At 37.6% G+C, this 22,388-nt stretch overlaps 1 protein-coding gene across 8 annotated transcripts in view; it reads right to left on the minus strand.

Moving 5' to 3' along the window:
* The window catches only part of LOC126980671 (polyamine-transporting ATPase 13A3-like), a 63,693-nt gene that overhangs the window by 8,220 nt on the left and 33,085 nt on the right, over positions 1–22,388 (minus strand). For 4 of the 8 annotated variants that reach the window (XM_050830789.1, XM_050830791.1, XM_050830790.1 and 1 more), the window contains exons 5-18: positions 20,607–20,681; positions 18,481–18,614; positions 16,486–16,583; positions 15,579–15,734; positions 14,665–14,820; positions 10,849–11,064; positions 10,387–10,626; positions 8,883–8,975; positions 8,511–8,618; positions 6,342–6,512; positions 4,887–5,045; positions 4,386–4,508; positions 2,500–2,770; positions 598–755 (exon numbers count right to left, since the gene is read on the minus strand). In XM_050830789.1, the coding sequence (XP_050686746.1) occupies positions 598–755; positions 2,500–2,770; positions 4,386–4,508; positions 4,887–5,045; positions 6,342–6,512; positions 8,511–8,618; positions 8,883–8,975; positions 10,387–10,626; positions 10,849–11,064; positions 14,665–14,820; positions 15,579–15,734; positions 16,486–16,583; positions 18,481–18,614; positions 20,607–20,681 (2,158 nt within the window). Of the gene's footprint in view, positions 1–597; positions 756–2,499; positions 2,771–4,385; positions 4,509–4,886; positions 5,046–6,341; positions 6,513–8,510; positions 8,619–8,882; positions 8,976–10,386; positions 10,627–10,848; positions 11,065–14,664; positions 14,821–15,578; positions 15,735–16,485; positions 16,584–18,480; positions 18,615–20,606; positions 20,682–22,388 lie in introns of those variants that run through there. The other 4 variants (XM_050830788.1, XM_050830792.1, XM_050830793.1 and 1 more) reach the window with 3 other exon arrangements.

Raw genomic sequence — 22,388 nt, forward strand, 5'->3', positions numbered from 1 at the left:
ATGATTTTAAGTAAAAATTGGATAAGCGTGGATATGGAGACGGGACAGCGTGAGCGTAGTTCTTTTCCTGTATGTCACAACTAGGTTAATACAACTAGGTAAATACACACACACACATGAATGAATGTAGATATGGAGACGGGACTATTAGAGCTTAGCTTGGGTCCGGTAGACTACAAACAGGTAAATACACACACATGGGAGTGCCACCAGTCAGAGCAGACATGGGATCAGAGCTTCCACAATTTTCAAGAGGAGTATGGGTTTACTGATGAGCTACAGGCCTAGGGGGTACATTCATTGATAACTTTTGGTTAAGCCATCTCCTTTTAGGTCATTCCAGGCTCATGTGTGTATCATAGTGGTGCTTTAATTTGTTAAGGGTGAGCTTTCCTTTTCTGACGACTTTTTTTCCATAAATCCCACCTCAACAAATTGGCATCACAGTACTGAAAAGTTTCTAGATATAAACTCACCATTATATACTTAAATTTTTCATGTATCCTCACACCTAGCCAGCCAGCCTTTAGAGTTATTTTCTAAAGTCATAAACAGTATCATCAAACATAGAATAGAAAAATAAACTGAACTTCCTACCACAGGGGTCGCTGGAGTGCTAGGCTTGTTAGCGTGGAATGCAAGGCTTGCAGCAGAACCCTCGTCAGGGGCCGTGGCTGTGATGGTAATCACTTGTTGGTGAGGACTGACCAGACCACATTCACGCCCAACACTGAGTGCAGTCAGCATATTGTCTCCTGGAAAAATAACAAAAAATCCTGTACTGCTACTTGGCCTGTTCACAGAGAGCATATAAATGTCTATTGTATTTTTGCATTGTATTGAATTGTATTGTAATTTTCTCTTAACTTCAAGGGGCAGAGGGGTGACTTGGTTAATTTTCAGTGCCTATTTGCAAAGAGAATTTGACATTCATTGCCATAGCAATGTAAGATATTGTCAAGTCCATATAATATGATTAGTACATACTTGGGAATAATGAAACTATGTTGTTATGTTGAAAGATAAAAACCCTCATTACATAAATGATAATTCTACAAGAATCAACAGTATAGGAAAGGACCTGCAATATTATTCTTCAATAGGCCATATGCCTAAATTGCTGATGATATCTGTCAGTTCATTAGTCATTAGGTTGAAAATATTCATACTATAGATACATTATAGATAACAGAAAGCACGTACCAAACCAAAGGTTCCAGAGTTTGGAATTTTTATTATGTTAAAGGAATCACCTGGGCTGTGCGGTACTTGGCAGCTGATTGGTGCTACGTCATCGACCATCCTTGCTCAGTGATTGGTCAAAACTCCCTCATTCTCATGCCTATTCAGTCAGGGGCACGTCTCTCCATTGATAACACTGATAGCTGCCGTGTTTGACTGACAAAATGGCCACCAAATGTTTTGCAATGTTATGCAGCGGACCAAACAAATCACGTCAAGATGGTGGCATTAGCCAAACGGCCCAAGTTGTTGCGCAGGGGGTTGTGGGGGTGGGGATGGGGGGTCAGTGTTTGTAAATAAGGCAGTGGCATAGCTGTATGGGTGTGGCCAGTGTCGCCTCTGCTGCAGGTTCTTGCCTTCCACGAATGAGTCATTCAAATATGATTGCTGTTTCTGGTAAATGGTTGCCCATAATAACTACTGAGGGAATAATGTGAAGGAGCTGTTGCTGTTGGCAGCTATTTTTGTTTCACTCAGCTGATTGACTGCAGCTTGAATCACCTCCCCACCCATGGTGGTTTCTGTGGCTAACAAGTGAACTGAACCCACCCGTAATAAGGTGGTGGTGGGAATGTTATAAGTATAATATCATGGTGTTTCATTGTTTGGTGGGAAAATGTCCAAAAAGAGGTATACTAAGCACAAAATGTGGGGTAAATTGACCACTCAATAACCAATTAGAATTATTTCCCTTGATTCTTCAATTCAGCTATTATGCACTTCTGCAATCACATGCAGTTTTGTAACCAGTTAGACAATAGGATACAAGTAAACATATAGATATATACTTAAAAGCAAGGAGATAACTTAATGACTTTCCACTGAACATGTACAAGAACACATCATTGTCACCAGCAGCAACAACAAAATGGGTCGATGTCATTTTTTAATTTTTAATTTCAATTTGTAGACCTCATAATTGTGACTAGGTTAACATGTTTACTCCTTAACGATAAACAAATTGTCCCTGCCCTCATCAGCTGAGCGAGACAGTGTTCTGTTGAGTCCCACATGGGAGGTTCAAGACAGTCTTGGTCTCTCTTGCATACCCAAACATGCCTGAGCTACTGGAAGTACTATCTGGCAGGCAGGCTGATGTCTGGAGTGAAGCTTGAAAATTATCAGCCATGAATTAAAAAAATAGAGTGGAAGGGATTGAATGCTGAGGCAAAGAGGTTAGGTATTTTAAAATGCCAAAAGTGTAAATTGTAGAATAATGGGGTTGCCTGTATAATAATAGCAGTGCATATTACATACCAGTGATCATTATTGTCTTGATGCTGGCCTTGTGAAGTTGAGAAATAACAGGTGTCGTCTCCTTCTTTAGCCTGTTTTCCATTACAAGTAGTCCAAGGAATTGGAGGTCACACTCTACTTCATCCCTGTTAATACGCTGAGCTTTTAAATATGACAGCTTGAGAGGGCGCCATCCAAGTGCCAGCACACGATAACCCTGAATGGTATACTGATGTAGCTGCTCTGTAAAGTCTGTGGGAATTGTTTCTGGGCGAGATAAACTGGCAATCATCTGGAAAATAAAAGTAAAAGTGTTTGAATAATCATGCAAGTTTTTATACTTGACTGCAGTGTGAAAATAAAATTTAAATATGTTTTATGTAATTTTCATTATTTCACCCAATTTATGTACCAAACATACTGGAGATAAAAGAGTAAAGAACAATGTTGAAGGGTATGAGTTTGCCCTGTAGCAAGATTCCTAACTAATCTATGAGTTTGCCCTGTAGCAAGATTCCTAACTAATCTATGAGTTTGCCCTGTAGCAAGATTCCTAACTAATCTATGAGTTTGCCCAGCAGCATGATTCCTAACTAATCTATGAGTTTGCCCAGTAGCATGATTCCTAACTAATCTATGAGTTTGCCCAGTAGCATGATTCCTAACTAATCTAATCATCAAATAGGTAAACCAGAATTGTGTATTGGTAAAGTTGGGGACATATGCTAAAGGTGCGTGTGGTATCAGCGCTCAGCTCTGTCCCACTGGCCCTTGAGTCTGAGTGAGTGAGAACCCTCATATGAACTCAAGACACAGCAAGAGTCCAAACTTCGGGCCACCACAGTTTACCTTCTGCAGGTTTCCCCAGGTTCCCATTTATCAAGCTGCCTGAAATGGTGTATGAACAGTTGGGTGAGCTGCATGCTGACTGCCCAGGCCAGGATTAAAACCCAGGCACACAGATTCATAGCAGCTTTTCCAGTTTTTTCTTGTACATTAAATTTATCAGGCTGGAAACATCTTGGTTGTTGCTCTTAATAATCCTTCAATCTTGTCCATAAATTATTTTTTTTATTTTTATGTGGGGAACATACGACTGGCAAGTAAACTGATTCCTGAAGAAACTTGCTTTCTCTTCTACCATATGATTCCTCTTTACCTCTGTAGTGCTCTTTGTTTATATGTAACAAAAATCCATCACCCTGATCCAATGCTGCTACTCATTCTGCATCTCAGTTACACACCTTGCCACCTACCTTTGTCACATTTACTTCTTTTTTGTCTACCTTTCTTATTTTTCACACATGACAATATCTTCATATTTTGCAGATTATTTCCAGTAATCATTACAATTACACAGGAAATTTTGTACCCTGCTATATGCACGTCTTCCATAACAACATGTGATTCTACATTATACTATCTCAAGTATTTTGCAGTTTTGCAATTTAAAAATAAATGTTATTGATGTAAACACTATGGTTGCAAATTCCATTTTGATCATCTGCAAGACCTTGACCCGTGAGTTTGTAATTGATAAGAATCCATTACCATGGAGCACAGGGCCAGTATGACAACCTGGTTACCACATTTTATTCCTCCAATTTCTTCTGGTATCCATTTAATGACCAGCCCAAAAGGGAGGATGAACAGCTAGGTGGCCTGTGTGCCAAATGCCAAAACTGGTATCAAACCTGGGCCTGCGGATTTTTAGCTAGGTGTGTTAACCACTGTGCCGTGGAGGTGCTATACTTTCAGATATCTATTGACAAAAATTGAGTGTGCCTAATGATGCAGGTGATTCAAAATCACAGGAAATGCAGGAAACTTTGGATTATAACTAATATATTGACATGCAAGAGGCATTAATCATGTGTCTGGTAGTGACGTACTGAATATCAACTTACCTCAGGAGAACCCTTACAGTACAAATCAAAGTTGGAAGCCCCAAGTTTGCGAGTGATAACAGACATTCGCTGCAGACTAGAGGAGAAAGGAAATTGACGGAGCATTCCTAGTTCAAGTGGTGGCTGAAACATGAGAAAATGTGCATTTTAGAAATCATACCAGCAATTTATACTCCAGCCTCTCTGATGCAATGGGCGTGAGGCACTGGTATGCACCTATACAGCTGCCCTGCGCATTAATGATCAAAATCAATATCAAGATAGGTTGAGAATAATGTTGGCATGTAATATGTTGCAGTGCAGCTACTCTGTATCTCAAGCCATGTCCATTTAAGTCCTGGATGATCACATGACACCTCAAACAGCAAATTCTTATCTGAACCTAGAACCAATTACTAAAACAGACTTTCATCAGCTTTGTGGATTTTAGGTGACTTCGGATGTAAAGAAAAGAGAAAAATGACCATAATATGAGATGAGATAAATTAGTGTAGTTCTTACCTCAGTTTCAACATTCTCATTGCTGATGACAACATCTGGTGCACTAGGTCGAACTACAGAAGGCATCATCATATCATACTTATTAGTGTCATCTAGACCTGGTTCATCAAGAGTCCATCCTGTGCTTTCAAACATCTTGAGATCTAAAGGATCCCCAACCTGTAAAAGAAGGAGAGTTGCTGTTATCCACTGGTTCAATGGAGGAAAGATTCCTTTTATCTGTCTGTGATTTTCAATTTTTGCTTACTTTTATCTTTAAAAGCCTACCTGTAAATATAATGACACTTAAATTCACTATTCAAAATAGTAATTAAAAAAACTACAGTTTATGCAGATGATTTTTTAACCAAAGTCCACCCATCGAGCTTTGATGCCCAACTTTACATTTGCCTCCCATGCCATAACAAAAATGCAAGAGGCATTAATCATGTGTCTGGTATTGACGTACATTTTTCCTACTCATTGGTGTGAGGGGAGGAGGGCTCCCTCCCTCCAGTAGGGTGACATTTTGTATAGCCTTGAACAATTTAGCCTGAAATTTCCCCTAAATCCTTGTGTTTCTGCCAATTTTTGCTGGATTACATAATGAGTGGAAAACCTACAAATGCCAGTAATCACTGATCTTTACATTGCTGGACACAGTAATAAGGGAATTTGCAACCTAAAAGGACTGAAGCTTAGAATAGTGTGTGGGTGCAGAATAGGCTTAGAATAGGTGTGGGTGCAGAATTGGATATTTTGGTGCACTGCTTTTTTTTCCAGTATTTTCCATGATTTTTCTGTCACCCCAAAAAAGCTAAAAATGACCCTTGGCTGAAAGTTCTGAACCATCAGGATTTCTGAAGTATCGAGAGAGAGAGAGAGAGAGAGAGAGAGACTGACTGACTGACTGACTGACTGACTGACTGACTGACTGACTGACTGACTGACTGACTGACTGACTCTGAAAGACTGCCATAGTTTCTTCACCACTCTATCCTTTCAATATTTTTATGACCGCACCAACTTATCATTCTTTCCTTTAATTGTTCTTTAATCAATTTCAAATTTTGTACCTCTTTCTCTCTCACCTCATTCCTTGCCTCAAAAATACTTCGCAACCCTCAGGCATTTTGTTTCTACACTATATGAACAAACTTATGTAGCCCGCAGGTACTTCAAATCAAGTGGTCAGGCCATGGACCTTGTAAGCTGCACAAATATTAAATAAAAATAAGAACTAGTGCAAGTTTTGGCCAGTCATGATTATTACAAAATATTCAAGCAAAATTTTTAAATGATATGCAGCAGTAACAAACCTGAGAATAATCCCTGCAGAAAATAAATAAATAAATTCACAAGACCTAAGTGGTAACCTTATCATGGAGAGTGCCAGGACAGCAATAAAATTTCAAAGGATTAATAGAAAAAATCTGATAAACATTATGATGGAATAAAAAGAAAATGGAGGCTTACTTTCTCTAAGTTAATGATAGTTATGGAGTGACAAGTGGCCATAGCAAAGAGCAGGTGGTCATGAGGTAGTGTCATTGCAGATGTCATTGGGGTAAGCTCCACATTGTCTGAGGCTTGTGACACTGGTACCACTCCTCTCATGTCCAAGCCATCTTCAGTCAGTGTACCGGTCTGGAAACAAAACAAAACACAGAGAACGTCAGATATATGAACTTTGTTGAATATATCTAAAGTAACGTCTCACACTTGGTGACTAATTGGTGCTAGAAAAGGCTCGTCATACTCAAATTCGCCAAATTTGAATTAATAAAGGAAAAACGTTAATAAGTATCAGGACCCTTAGTCAACATTGTTTTGGGAGGTGTTTTAAAATCTTTTTTTCTATCATTCATTTTTTGATACCAAGAGGTATTAAAAAAGATGAGATAATTTTTTTTCTAACCCCTCAGAACAGCAAAAGTTTCTCGGGTGATCCCCCTTAACACAAAAGTCATCGAAAAATACACTTCGAAACTGAGAAAAAGTCATAAAAGATGTTTTAAAGAAAATTTTCTACCACACCCTGCTGTGATATCTGTTTCTTTCTAGGTTGTCGCATTTGTCTGGAATTCCATGATTCCTGAAAATTCCAACTTTTTACTGGTGCAATGTACAGGAAAAAATATTGAAGAAAAGTTGCCCATTTTATCACAACGGAATCTGAAAAGTATAGTTTATAATCTTTTACCAGGAAATTTACTGCCTAAAGCCAAAGTTTTTGGTAAATTTTTGTAGTTTTTTTCATTCTGGAATAAGTCTCATTTAATAGAAGTTGTAGAAAATCATCTGTATAACTCAACTGAGAAATCAGATTATGATTTGGACTGACCGTTTGGGTGGAATTCCATGATTCCCCAAAATTCCAAGTTTTTACTGGTGCAACGTACAGGAAAATTTATTGAAGAAACTTCTCGGATTCGACTTGTAATACGGCCCGTAAACTTTTAGAACATTCTTTTACTTTAATAAAGTTTCTACTACCCAACCTTAGTATACAACTTTGTCATTTCTGGAGGGTTGGTGCTCTGGCTGCTTTTCGAGATCGTGAAGCATTATCAGCTCTATTTCAGCCAAATCGCCATAGTTTACAATTCAATGAGCATGTTCTTCTACCAAATTTTTCTAAAACTAATCAATTTTTCTGTATATTTATTCCCAATATGATTAAAACATGGAATATGCTTCTGGATGACATTGTTTCCCTTGTTGACACTGAAAAATTCAAAACAAAAGTTAACACCCACTCATAAGTTAACACCCACTCATAAGTTAACACCCACTCTAAAGTTAACACCCACTCATAAGTTAACACCCACTCTAAAGTTAACACCCACTCATAAGTTAACACCCACTCATAAGTTAACACCCACTCATAAGTTAACACCCACTCAAAAGTTAACACCCACTCATAAGTTAACACCCACTCAAAAGTTAACACCCACTCAAAAGTTAACACCCACTCAAAAGTTAACACCCACTCAAAAGTTAACACCCACTCATAAGTTAACACCCACTCATAAGTTAACACCCACTCATAAGTTAACACGCACTCATTAACTCATTAGGTATTATTTTTGCACCTTTTTTTTCTTTTTTCATTTCCTTGCTTTACTCACTTACTGTTCTCACCCATGTCTGCTTATCAAGGGGCCTTGGTTTAGGTCTACATCAACTTATAATTTTCCCTTGATGCCCTTTCATGAATATCAATAATATACTAGTAATAAATATGACTTAGTGTTTGCTGGAGGGGGAAAATAATAACCAGATGGGAGAACATGGTCGCCAAATGAGAATTAGCATAGTGATTGATTACAGGCACCAAATACAAATATGCCAAAAACAAAACTTTACTGTATATAGATATGGATAGATAGATTGAAATAGATATAGATTTAATAATCACAGATAGATACATAGATAGATAATTGTTTGATGAGAAAGAAAACTGAAAAGCAAAACATTATAGACATTTCTTTCTCATTCAGATATTCAAAGTCTGTTGAAATGTTCAAAATAAGATATATCATATGGTGTTGATGATGAGACACTTGGATGACCTACCAGATATACAGATCATAAGTAATCAAACTAAGCATTTTCAAATAAATTACATATCAGTCATCTTACCTTATCAAAACAAACGCAGTTCAAAACTCCAGATATATTGATTGAACGTGGTGATATGCAAAATATCTTCTGGTGTTTAAGTCTCTGCAGAGCATACAGGATTCCAACCTGGAATTATGTTTCTTGAATTAGTATTTCTGCAGTGTCAAAATAGCTTATTTATAAGTTAACTACATCCTTTTATCTTCAGCAACTCATATCTACATCTATCATAACATTCTCACCTGTCTGCCCAGATGCTGTTACATGCACATTACTTGATTTCAAAAGACATTTATGTCAAGAGAAAGGAACCACTACTTACAATACAGTAAAAATCCTTACTCTTGCTTACTATAACAGCACTTCTAAAAAACATGAGGTATTCCTTACCGTCATAGCCATAGGCAGTGCTGGAGGGATTACAATTGTTATGAGATCTAGGGAATCCAGTGCTATTGCTGAAGGTGACAGGTCGCGCAGGAACTGGAAGAACAGAAAGAATTCAGCATAAGTTCAGAGTGGCACCACTCAACTCTCTAAGAACATGTTTTTTTTCAAATGGCCAATTACCATAAAATGCAGTGAACTAGTCGACCTCAAGATGATTAAAATAATGGGTTAGGCCTATACTTCCCATACAAGTCGGCCCCCAAAATATGGTAGGCTACTGGTAGGCCAAAATTTAAATGTGGATAGGCCACAGTATGGTATGTGGTAACCTGTTGCAAAAACATATTAAGCTGGTGTCTCAATGGGCTTTTTTCCTCCTGCTGCATTGGCAGTAGGAGCAACCAGCAACTCCAACTTTTCCGGGAGTGTGTCATACACGGCCAAGGTCAGTTACACATATTCACAACATAAATAAAGCACGGACCAATCACTTCCTAAATTCTTCTTGATGAAGTTTTCATGTCTGTGGTCCCACAACACAGGGTGTTTTCATATCTTGTCAATTAAATAGTAAACAAAGCAGCTCTGCCAGCCTCTTGCAGACTTCTGCGTTCTTATGTTCTTATGTTCTTATTGCACAAGTCTCTTGGTAAGGCATCTTCCACTGCTTCTCACTCCTCAGCCAGTGTTGCCATCTGTTTGTTTACTTACAGCCACGCAGTTACTCATATCCACAACTGTTTTCCATCCGTATGGACAACTGACAACTTGCTCCCAGTAGGGTGTACAGGCAACAGCGTTTGCCCCTCAGTGGTAAGGGTTCATATTTTATCCTAGGCGTATAAGTCGACCCTTAGTTTTGGAGAGATTGTTTCAGGCTCAAAAAGTTAACTTGTACACTGCAATTTATGGTATACTCATATCTTCAAGGATGCTGTCTATCAAACTTATAACTGGGGTGTGGAGTTGGATTCAGTCAGGAGGCAGCTTCTTCTAGCTGAAGTCAAAGTTAGTTGGTGAAAACATTCCAGAAACAATCATCTCAGCTCCCAACAACATTAATTCCATTAAATTTGTTGTTTTTATGATTTCTGATTTAATATGATATATCTTTATATGCTAAAAAACTGGGAGAAACATAGAAAAGTGGTAATGTTTGTGGCCATCTTGGAGATCCTGGCATCAATTTGAATTATATCCTTGAGTTCTGTTGTTCTGCAGTCATGATTTCTGCTACTACATGGCTATAGCAGCACCAGTTAGGGCTGGGTGCACCTTGATTCCTGTACTGTCCGGGAAGTTAAGTGTGTGTACATTAAGTCTGTATATATTTCAAGACCACAGCTCTGTAATCACTCATGGTTTTGCAACTGTGTCCACAGCACAGCATTTTACCCACACACTAGCATTCTGCTTTAATCCAGCACACTTACAGGTAGTTAAAGCCACTGACCTAAAGTAATGAAATTAATGCTACCTCAGATTTTTAAAATAATAAACTTACCTTGGTAACGACTGTATAAATGAATCCTACAGATGCAATGGCTGCTAGAACTCCAACAAATTTGTAGGAGTCTTGTTGGAATTTGAAGTCCACTGGAGGAGGGTACATAATGGAGCGCACCAATGAACCCTTGCTCGTGGAGAACCCGGTGCGTACCACAACTGCCGTCACCCTCTCCCCTCCATAAAAGCGGGTCTGTATTATTTGGGTGCCACAGAAGAGTGTGTGCCGCCCATGTTCCTGGGTAAAGAGAGTACTGCCAACTGCATATCTGAATATATCTGACCTTTACACAATTTAAAAACAAAACTAAACACATGAAGAAATTCAGAGCTGACTAGCTGAAATACAACAAACGATCTGATATAAAATGTCTGGAGGGAGTTATTTCAATTCTCATGATTTATTATATATATATGACAAACTGTAATTTTATTTATACATATTAAGCTGACTATTTACCTTTTCTTTATAGATTACATCTGGGCGATCAACAATTGAAGTTTTGGTGACTGGAACAGATTCTCCAGTAAGCATAGACTCATTAACTATACAGTTTCCTTGAAGAAGAACTGCATCACACTGCATCATGCATCCTTGTGGTGGTATGACTACCACATCTCCTGGAACAAGGTGTTCGGATGGAATCATTTCAACTTGGTCACCTGGTCGCAACACCTGCAAATCAAATCATTAACATTTTTATGTTGTTGGCTTTAAACATGTATGCAGACAACAGGGCATGTCTGCCACTATCCATCTACTGTGTCAGGCACTATGGGCAAGAATCCTTTGTACACATACCCCTCTACAGGCTCCCTCCTCTTTGGTACCTTTGATTTTTGGTAATTTACTTTTAATCAGTTTAAAAAGTTTAACTTTTGAAGTTTACTTGCACATCTGAAGAGAATAAAAACCACATTCTAGATTGAAGGAAAATCTCAAAAAATGTAGAATAACTAAGCATGCAGTGAATTCCTAATAAAATTAATATTAAGGCTGTCTTTTTTACAGGAAAAAAATCACACCAAAGGTTGAAGGAAAAAATGTTGGTAACAGCTTCTTGAAAGATAGAAAGGGAAGATTTTCCAAAATTTGTAAGGCTGAGTTAGTCAAATGGTCTGTTCACAGCTGGGCATTTTGATGCCCATTACCAGCAGGATTTTAATTTTCTCTTAACTTCCTTGGGCAGAGGGGTTACTTTGCTATTTTTCAACACCAATTTCCAAAGAGAATTGACTTTGATTGCCAATGCAATTTAAGATAATACTAGACATGACCATGCTACAATTTGTATATATTTGGGCATAATGAAGTTTCTTTTATCCTTTTATAAGATACACACTCTTATGTCAATGATCATTTTGCAAGTAAGTGTGAGCTAAAGAGCAAAGGACCTGCAATATACTGTTCAAACTTACTTGCAGAATAATCTTTTATATAATGAGGGTTTTTATCTTATAACATGATAAAAATAGCTTCATTTTGCATATATATATATATATATATATATATATATATATATATATATATATATATATATATATATATATATATATATATATATATATATATATATATATATAAACACAAATCATTTTATATGCTTTGGCAAACAATATCATATTCTCGGTGTACTTTTTTGTGCAGTCTACTGCAGTGTTTGTAGTCTACACCCAGTATCTGTAGTCTAAGCTACATAATGAACTGACCTGTCTCCTGAGACCTCATCTGAAGCTGTATTGTTAACTAAGTGCTCCTGACTCAGTAATAACCTGACCATAGTCACTGTAATAACAACTTGACCTGTCTTCGGAGACCTCGGCTTATGTTGTCTTATCAGTGCTCCTGACCAGTCTAAATAAAAGGACAATCAGTGAACATCCACATCACTGTGCTCCTTACACTGAAGCCATTAATGTCAGTAGCCTATAACTCATTCTGCTAACTGCAATGCTGTCAAAAGATTTCAACATACATCATTTTGGCAGTGGAAACAGCAGTTGCATTTTTAAGAGAAAACAATCTTCTGGATGATAGTAAATCATTATTCAGCACTATTGAACTTGTTTTATCATCATCTTGCAGGTTAAAGTTTCTGTAGTTGAGGTAGATTGAACGCTGAATTGTAATTATGGTGGCAGACCGCACGCTAAAGTGTAAATGGCCGGGTAGACGCATGCTGAAGTGGCACCAAATTCTCTTTGCATTGGCATTGAAACATAGCTAAGTCACCCCTCTGTAAAAAGAAAGTTAGGAGAAATTTAAAATTATGGTGGTAATAGGCATCCTACTGCCCGGCTGTGAACTGGCCAATTAGGTGTCTTTATATTTTTGATATTATTGGAAGTTTCATCTTTTACCCTGCTGAAAGTGTAATTTGTAGAAAAGAATATAAACACTGAAAGGAAGAGCTCTAAAACTCATTAATGGAAAGGATAAGAAGGTAATCATATTGCTCAACAAAATGGCAAGACAAGGATGAGCTTGGGCAGGGTATCTTATGCACAAAGGGCAGAGGAGGTGTGGAAGTATGCATCTGGCAGAGTTTAGAAGAGGAATCAACATGAACAATAAATGGTGGCAAGGAAAAAAAAATTACAAAGTTCTGGATGAGGCTGAGGAAGTCAATAAGGTAAACAGCCTTTGACCAAACTTATTTAAAGAAGCCCCTACACATGTAAAGTGCATCCCATACATGGACGAGCAAGGTCCTTGTATATATTAAGCATTTGGGATTACTTGATCAAGGCATACGCTCATGGAGAGAACAGTGACCATCTACTACAGCAGAAGCAGAATGCCCAGAAAGGAAACGAGATGAAAGTACAGAGACAAGTAGAGTCTGTAGAAGGGTAGTTTAGAAAGCAAAGATTTGTTCCAGACTCTGACAAAAGCTTTTGAAATATCTTAAAGGCAACAGCAAATGTTTCACTGAAAAGGATAAGAAAGGATGACCAGGAATCAGGAAACCAAGATCACTAGTAAAATGCAAAGAAAGCAAGATGATCACCTGTAGAACATTCCTTGCAAAGTCAGGGATCAGAAAAAAGGATGAAAATAGAGATATGCTCAGGATATTTCCTCTTAAGAATTATTTCAAAAGCTTTAGAATGACAAGTAATGCTATAGAATGGTAGTTTGAAGGGGAAGAGTGGTCACCTTTCTTTGGCTCAGGTTCTTTATAGGTGTACTTTCTGCAGGAAGGAAAGATAGATTTTGAAAGGAATAGGTAAAGTTTGACCCAGCAAGGTGTCAGGATGAAAGCACAATTTTTAAGGAAGATACCATGAGTCTTGAGGATTTAGTTCAGAAAAAGGATAGAAAACATAATTTTTCAGAACTTCAATAACAGGCATGGTAAAGACAGAGGAGATGAGGAGGAGGAAAAGATCACTGAAAAAAAAAATATATATATATAGAGAAAAGGGAGACAGAAGAACTCCGAGGACACCATGGTCGGTATTACAAGACAAATTCGCTTCTCACATCACCAATTTCTAGAGGTCAAAGAAGGGGTCAGTCAGATTCTTATGAGTGTTTCTTCAGGTTCATGGTACAGAAGAAGGGTCACGCCACCACCAGGGTCAAAAGCTACTCCTGGAAATGCCCACAACTCCTACGAAAGCCTTGTCAAATAGGTGTTCTTGGACGATGAAATGTCTTATAATACGACCCCATAGTTCATAGGCTTAAGGAAAGAACAGTGACAATGTATTACAATGAAAGTAGACTGGCAGGATGGAAGCCTTGAATTTAAAGTACAAAGATGAATAAAAATTTGTATTGCAATGATATATGCAAACCTGTCAATAGTTTTTGAGATGTTAGAAGCGACAACTTCTGTTTAACAAGGATACAGGTGTATGTTTGGAAGGTTACTGAAAGGACATCCCTTAGAGCCCATACTAATTATCAGAAAGGTAATACTTTTTTCACTATTGAGAAGTTATGACAGTATACAGGACTGGAGCAGTCACCCTTCAAAGGTGAAGAATAACCATAAGCATAGTTCCAACAAGGAAGAAAGATGGTTGGCAATAGGAAGAATTAACTGGCAGAGTTTTGTGGATAACATTCATTGATTTTAAGTGTAATTAATTTCATATTGATAGATTTCTCTAATACTATATATTTTTTTAAATGTGATAACTTCAGAAAAATATCAATTCTATTCATCACTGTTTCTAACCTCATACAGGATAGATACAAAGAATTTTAAGCATTTAGAGCAACTGCCTTGATACAGGAGATTTAAAGTACATTTTTGTAACCAACCTGAACTGTGTCTGCTGTCTGTATGGTGTTACTAAGTGCCACTTGGTTTCGGTGCATCTGGTATACTTCGGATACTAAGGAGACAACTGAGGTTACCACAATAACTGTGGCATACCACATATAGTCATCTGAATACCACAAGCACACTGAAAACAGCTGAAAATATGAATACCATTAGACATGTAAATGAGATGAAATCATATTTTGATATAAAAGCAGATCAAAAGTAACAAAATATTCATATTTTTCTGACAATGACAATGGGATTTTTAACTGTTTTGTCATATAAAGTTGCAACTAATCTTATTCTCATTTGGAAAATTTCATCAAGAATGTAAAACATACAAATTTCATGCATGTACATGTGCAATTAAATATTCATAATGTGGAGTAAAGTTATTATTCAAGATATGAACTATGAATGTATGGGGGTTTAAATTGACAATGCAGCATTTGCTAGTGTTTGCCAACAGTGGTCTGTGAAACAAGTTCCTCATCATTTAAACAGACGGGTGCATTGAAAATGAGTAAAATAAAAAAAGTTGAAGACTTTCAATGTGTCTTGGCCAGTGTTTTATCTACACATAAAATAATACCTTTACCCACAATGTTGAAATACTAGGGTTGACTTTTGCACAAGGTATGTTAAAGATTCCAATTTTTTTTGACCCCTTCCCCCCCGAAAATATATACGAGATTTCATTTGTATTTGATATATTTAAATTTTAGTGCTTACCATTAACTTTCTTTTGTCAAGCGCCAATGCATTCTTCTAAAGAATTGGCACTTTGAAAAAACAAGTAACATACTTGTTATTTTTATTATTGTTACTAAAAATAAAGAACTGACTTTTACATGTGATTGACTATTACAAGAGGGTATGTAGTATAAACATATATGTATGTAAACTTTACCTGGAATATGTAGAATGGATTTAGGGCTTCAAGAAAGAGGAGTTGATTGATTGGTGTAATTGGCACCCGAATAGCATTTTCTCCATATATGATCCGCCTCCGTGCTTGTTCAACCCAAGAAAGTCCTCTGTAGCCATGCAAGTCCTCTGCTGTGTTCTGAAATCAGCAATAAAAAATAACATTCTTATTATTCAATATTTCAGTATACCTTTGGTTATGTGATTAATTCAGAGTTTGTTATATTCAAACACATCTCCAAAATAAATATCTAACAATACACCAGTGCAGTGAACAGTCATGCCATCCCAGGCCGTTACATCAACTAGTTGCAAATAAATGTTTTGCGAGTTTCAAAAATTTTATTTTTTACACACTTAAATTAAGTGTCCTCAAATCACTCAATTTTTCAATGCATTTGACAATCAGGCTATAGCTGCATGAGAAGTATTAGAAAAAAGAAAATACACCTGTAAATAAGCAATCATTTACCATGAAAGCAACTTCTTAATAGTTTAGTATTCAATAAACATCCCATATAATTTGTGCAAGACTATAACATGGTAAATATTTGGAGAAATTAATTCATGCATGATTTTAACCCTGTAATAAGCTTGGTTAGAGAGGTAATGTACATGTTTTAAGAACATAAGAATGTAAGGAGTCTGCAAGAGGCCGTCGGCCTATACAAGGCAGCTCCTGTAATCCTAACCCCACCTTACTTCACCATCCATGGCTTTATCCAACCTCTTCTTGAATGTATCTATGGTATTGGCACCCAAAACTTGGCTGCCAGGCCTGTTCCATTCATCCACCACTCTACTGGTAAACCAATTCTTGCCAATGTCTTTGTTGAATCTGAATATATCTAACTTAAAACCATTGCTTACAATAGCAAATAGTTACTTACCCCTACATCTAATCCTCTGAGTCTGTAGAATGATTGTGTGTCTTTTTCCCAGATGTACAGAATTTTTCTACATTTAAAGACTCGAATGCTATCCATCTCTGGAAAGGATTAAGATATAAGTAAAACAATTCAACAGCCAAAAAAATTCCATATTATGATAAAAGATTTATCATTTTAAGTATTAAGAGACCACTGTTAACTTAGAACTGTAAATCATTTAGCTTAGCTTCTCATCTCTCTAAATATTTTCCTTATCTCATGAAAGTTTTAACCCCTTCACTCCAGCGACACCGACGTCAGCGTCCGACGGCGACACCGTATGGAAAGGGCTAGTCCTTTTCTAAACCCCTTAATCCTCTTCCATTTCCTCTTAATCCTCTTCTAAACCTCTTAAGAGGAAGTGGAAGAGGGTTAAGAGGAATTTAGAGGAGGATTGAGAGGTTTAGAAGAGGATTAATCCTCTTCCATTTCCTCTTGAACCTTTCCATACTGTGATGCCGATGTCTGCGTCACGGGTGGAAAGGGTTAAGAGCTGCAGCAATAATTGATGAAGAATGCAGCCAGACACCAAGTTACTCCTACCCCATTCATAATTATATTGAAATACACGTGTAAAAGGTTATTTGATGCTGCCACCTCAAAACTTTTACCAATTTTTCCATTTCAAGCACTCCTATCAATATTTTTTTGATGAATAAACATCCTAAGAGAACTGACATGCATGGTATAAAACTACTTAAAAAGAAATTATTGAGGTGTTTGGAAGGATGGTTGTCATAAGGCTTACACACTGAGACTACCAAGGCGTACCGGTCGCCCCAAGATTTTTAGGACTTATGTGTCTTCATGTTGACCCCTCTCACCTGGCTCACCCACTTCTGTCAACCCATCATCAAACCTGTCAGACCTAACAACTGGTTATTGAAGCAAAACTACGACACATCACACACACCACTATAAACCACAGAGCATGAAAATTGAGCTAGTGAGTGGCCTCGCCAAGAAGAAGGATATGAGACAATTACACTATTCATCAAGCATTACCTGTGACTCCCGACCGGTGTGTAAACCAAAAATTCGCACAAAGACCAAAATGCAGAAATGGTCATATTTTGCAGATTAGTGCAGTGACCTATTGAGTATCACAGTGTGCTTTTGTTTAGGTCAGGAGTAACAGATGGCATGTAATGAATAATTGTGGGTAAAACAATACATGAACTATTGCCCTTTATTTTCAACTGCAGCCAGATCACCCACAGTTCAGAAGTTTTCACACTTTGTAGTTTTTGTCTCTAAATCCAGTAGTTGTAAGGGTTTGACAGTTCAATGGTGTTGATAGAAATAGGTCAGCCAGGCATGTGTGGCTAAAGAGGAGGCAGGGTCAGTAGCAGGCCACAGTAGCCACCATGCACAGGCCTCATAACAATCATCCCACCAAACACCTCATAAACTCTTTTCAGGTGAGTATTGTATTATTTGTGTTGTGTTAATGATCAATATTAATTCAGCTGATAAAAAAAAAGTGCTGAGGGGTTCAATGGGAAAAGTGAATCAAAGTCCTGGAGTGGCAGCTCTAATAATACCTTAATAATTTTATCCTTGGCCATGATCAAGATGTAAGTCTGATGACCACATAACATAAATGACAACAAACAATTAATTGCAAGTGTTAATAGTGGCAGCATCTTGCTTGTTTGCATATATATATTGCTAATTCTCTCAGATTTGACTCAGAGCCTATAACTCCTATTATCAACAAACAAAGGTGCAACTACGAACTGCCCCGCTTGAATCCAGTTTAATTCTAAACACTCATCTTCTACTCTTGTTCTGATTTCCTGCAAAGATCCAAATATGTTTGTATAGTGCACAAAGGTTCTCTTTCTGAGAGGCTTTTTGATAGTCTCAAATTTGTTGGTTGAATAGAGTATGATATTGATTAGTTGAAACCTTCAACAAATAAAATCGTCTTCAAGAAGCAAAATGTTACAGCACCTGTCATGGACCCAGCTAGAGTGGGAACCATAAGTGTTGTGGGTAGATTAAGATCCTCCATCTGCTGGACATCTTCAATCCCATCGTCAACAGGGCTGGTTCCACCATGCAAAACACTGTATTCCTTTTCATAACTGTAAATGAGATAATAACAACACTATCTTGCTAGAAACACACACACACACACACACATACGCACACAGGCACACGCACACGCACACACACACACACACAGATGCATACAAGTATGCACACACGCACACATGCATGCACAAACACAATGTTTGAAGAAGTAAAGTGAAATTAAGTTTGAAGAAGTAAAGGTGATAAGACACGAGAAGATATGTGGGAGGAGGGTCTGTTTATGAAAGCATCAGATATCAGAAACCCACAAAGGAAGAAACAGAGGAGCCATGGGGGATATTGATGTGAACAGAGAAGAAATACAGGAGATGAGGAGCCTGGAGAAAAGGAAGGCAAGAGGACTGGATAGGGTATCAAGACACATTTGAAAGAAGTGTAGCCGACAACTGATCAAATCAAAACTACGTGAGTGTTCACTAAAAACAGAGAAAGTCCAAAGGAGTGGAAAAGGGCAGATATAAATCCAGTTTATAAAAATGGAAGTAAAGAAGAACTAATAAATTATAGATCAGTATATTTGACAAACATTGTATGTAAAATCAGTGAAAGGGTACTCAAGAAAAAATATTAAAAGAGAGACAGTTTGGTTTTTGAGAAGGATGATTATGTATCACTAATTTGTAAGTTTTTACTCTTAGTGATACAAATAACAAGAAAGAGATGGATAGGTGGACTGCATATATCTGGACCTAAAAAGTTATTTGATAAAGTTCCACATAAAAGATTATTATGGAAACTATAAGACACTGGAGGCTTGGGAAAAAAAAAAAAAAAAAAAAAAAAAGTATTTAGAAAGAGAAATGAAAACAGTGATAAGAGATGAAAGATCACAGTGAAGGAAAGTGACTAATGGAGTGCCACATGGTTTGGTGTTGGTGCCAATTGTTTCAAATTTATGTAATTAACATGCCAGAAAGAGTGAACATTTGCATGAACCTTTTTGTGGAGGATACAAAATCATTGAGGAAAAAAAGAAAGAACAAAAACTGTGAGAAGTTGCAGAAGGACATTAACAAGATAATATGAATGAAGTAAAACGAAGGAAAAGGAATTTAATAAAAAAAAAAAAATGCCATGCCCAAGAAATGGGGAAAAGTGAGATGAGACCTACATACACCTACAGAATGGAAAATGATATAGTAGTAGGAGAAAAAGAGGAAAAAGACCTGGGAATGGTGATTCAGGATGATTTGTCACCAGGGAAGCGTGTAAACAATATATTCGGAGACAGACACAATATACAAAGGAATATGAAAACGCCATTTCACTACCCGGGAAAAGATAACCACAATGATTAGACCAAAACTGGAGTATGCAGTTGTATAGTTGTCTCACAAGAAGAAACATGTGAAAAAAATAGAAAATAATAGCCACTAAAATGATACCAGAACTGGAAGACCTAACTTAAGAAGAAAGATTAAAAGAAATGCCAATGATAGCACTGGAAGAATGACAAGAGTGAAGACCTTATTATAATATATAAACTCATGCATGACTTAGAGGAATCAGATAATAAAAACCTATTATTGGAAAGGAAAGTGAAGTTAGGGATTTAGGAGCACACAAGAAAAAAAATAGAAAGGGAACATGTTTTAATGCCACAAGAAGTACAGCTTTCCCCACATAAATATTAAAAGTGGTGAAGGGAAAGTGTGTGGCACTTGAAGAAAAAACTGGACAAATATAGATTTGGGAACAAAACCACACAAGTGTAGCTCAGGCCCTGAATACTACAGCTAGGTACACACACATGCATTATGTGGCTAACCTATTATGCAGATAAGAATTTGTTACACACAAGCTGCAAGTGTAAAACAAAAAATGTCAATGTGAAAAACTTTTAACCATGCAAAATAAGACTAAAGTCTATCCACACAAAGTTGAAATGGTTTGTAAAATAATCCAAGAAAATATACAATTCTGCACACAAAGAAATGGTCCATGGATTAAAAAAAGGGTTAAAGATTTGCCTCGCAAAATACCTTGCATCAATCAAGAAATAGAAGAGATCTTGAAGACTTTTCCAGATCTTATTATGCGGTGAACTGGGAAGTAAGCTAAAAGGTGTTAAAAGAAGACTATTAGATATATGTAGTTAACAGAATCTGTTTTAGATTATTTTGCTACTTACTCGTCTACATTCAATGAATGCTCTACTTTAACATTACCCTAATAATTATGCCACAGATAAAGAGGATATGGGTAATTGTTTAATAAGTTGGATATACTCGCTTTGTAGCCAATATCAATTGCTAAATAGCTACTCACATACGTACATCCACAGTAATGTTACTAATGTACTTCAATATTAGTCACCATAAGTATAATTCACAGTTAGACTATAAATACTTTATACTACATTCCACATATAAATGTTATTCTATTTGAAGCTTTCAAATCATTAATATATTCTTATATTAATAATATCTAGTAGTATGAGAGGACTCTCAGAAGTTTATGAAGGACATCACCACTATTGCCTTGCCCCTACACTGGCTGACAAAGAAGGGTGAACAATTCCGATGGAGTGCAGAGTGCTAGGCAGCACGTGACCAGCTATAAGGGTCCCTAGCACACACCCATGTGTTGCAGCGCCCATACCCCAGCTGCCCATACATCCTGGATTAAGAAGTAAGTAATGAAGGGGTTTGAGCTGTACTCTTGCAGAAGGATAGAAGTGAGTGTAGTAGCATATTACTGCCACTCAAGCAGAAAAAAACATTGGCTGTGGTGAAGTCTAGGCCACTTCCACCCATATCTGTATGGAGCCAAATTTACAATGAGAACAGGTCCTGCAGAGCTAAGGTGGCCAAAGATGTTAAAGAACTCAGGACAGCTTGCAGGATGGATCTGGATGCTTGAGCAACACACCTACAACATTGTGTACAACAGATAGTTGCAGTTGACGCCTGTACGAGCCTGACTATTGACACTGCAGCAACAGGGAGGAATACCTTGGGAAATGTCAAACACCACTTCAGGTAGATGCCTCCGACAGTGACAGTAAACTGGAAGAGGCTTAGCATGTCGACCCTGAGATTGGCTTCATAGTCAAGCTGTTGGAAACATGCAATGACAAGCCACCCTGAGATGAAATATCAGCCACCAGCCCAGCCATCAAGTATTACTGGGCACAGTGGGAGACCAACTGATGAGGTGGATGATGGCAGATGGTTAAGTACACTTCTGGTAGACTGTGGTTCCCAAGAAAATGAGAGCAAGACCAATGGGTAAGTTGCACAAAGTGACAAGTGGCCACCTCAGTGAGAGGAAGCCCCTGAGCAGACTGCTGCAGCACTTCTACTGAAGAGGTCTGCAATGTGATGGAGGAATCATTTTAAGTCTGCAACATCTGCAATGCCAAGAATGGCCCTGGAGATAAGACTCAAACCCTGATGCAGCTACACAGAGTGAGGACTCCAGCAGAATGTTTAGCGATGGATACTGCTGGCCCACTGCCTCAGACTGCTCACTTGACCCACAGCCATGAATTACTTCAAAAAGTGACTCAAGCCTATTCTCTGCCACAACATGAAACCACAAAAGTAGCTTGGGTTGTTGTGGATCAGTTCTTCATGAGATTTGAGGTACCCAGTGAACTGCATTCCATCCAAACCCGTGACTTTGAATCAGCCGTCTTTCAAAAGTGTTGTTAGCAGTTGCAACTGTGGGGGCTAAGAAAAAAGGAGGATGCCCCTCCAACCTCAGTCAGGCAGTATGGTTGAGAAGTTTAATTGGACACTGGTACAGTAGCTTGCTAAATA

The sequence above is a fragment of the Eriocheir sinensis genome, chromosome 45 (assembly GCF_024679095.1).
Source record: "Eriocheir sinensis breed Jianghai 21 chromosome 45, ASM2467909v1, whole genome shotgun sequence".
In the NCBI taxonomy this organism is placed as follows: domain Eukaryota; kingdom Metazoa; phylum Arthropoda; class Malacostraca; order Decapoda; family Varunidae; genus Eriocheir; species Eriocheir sinensis.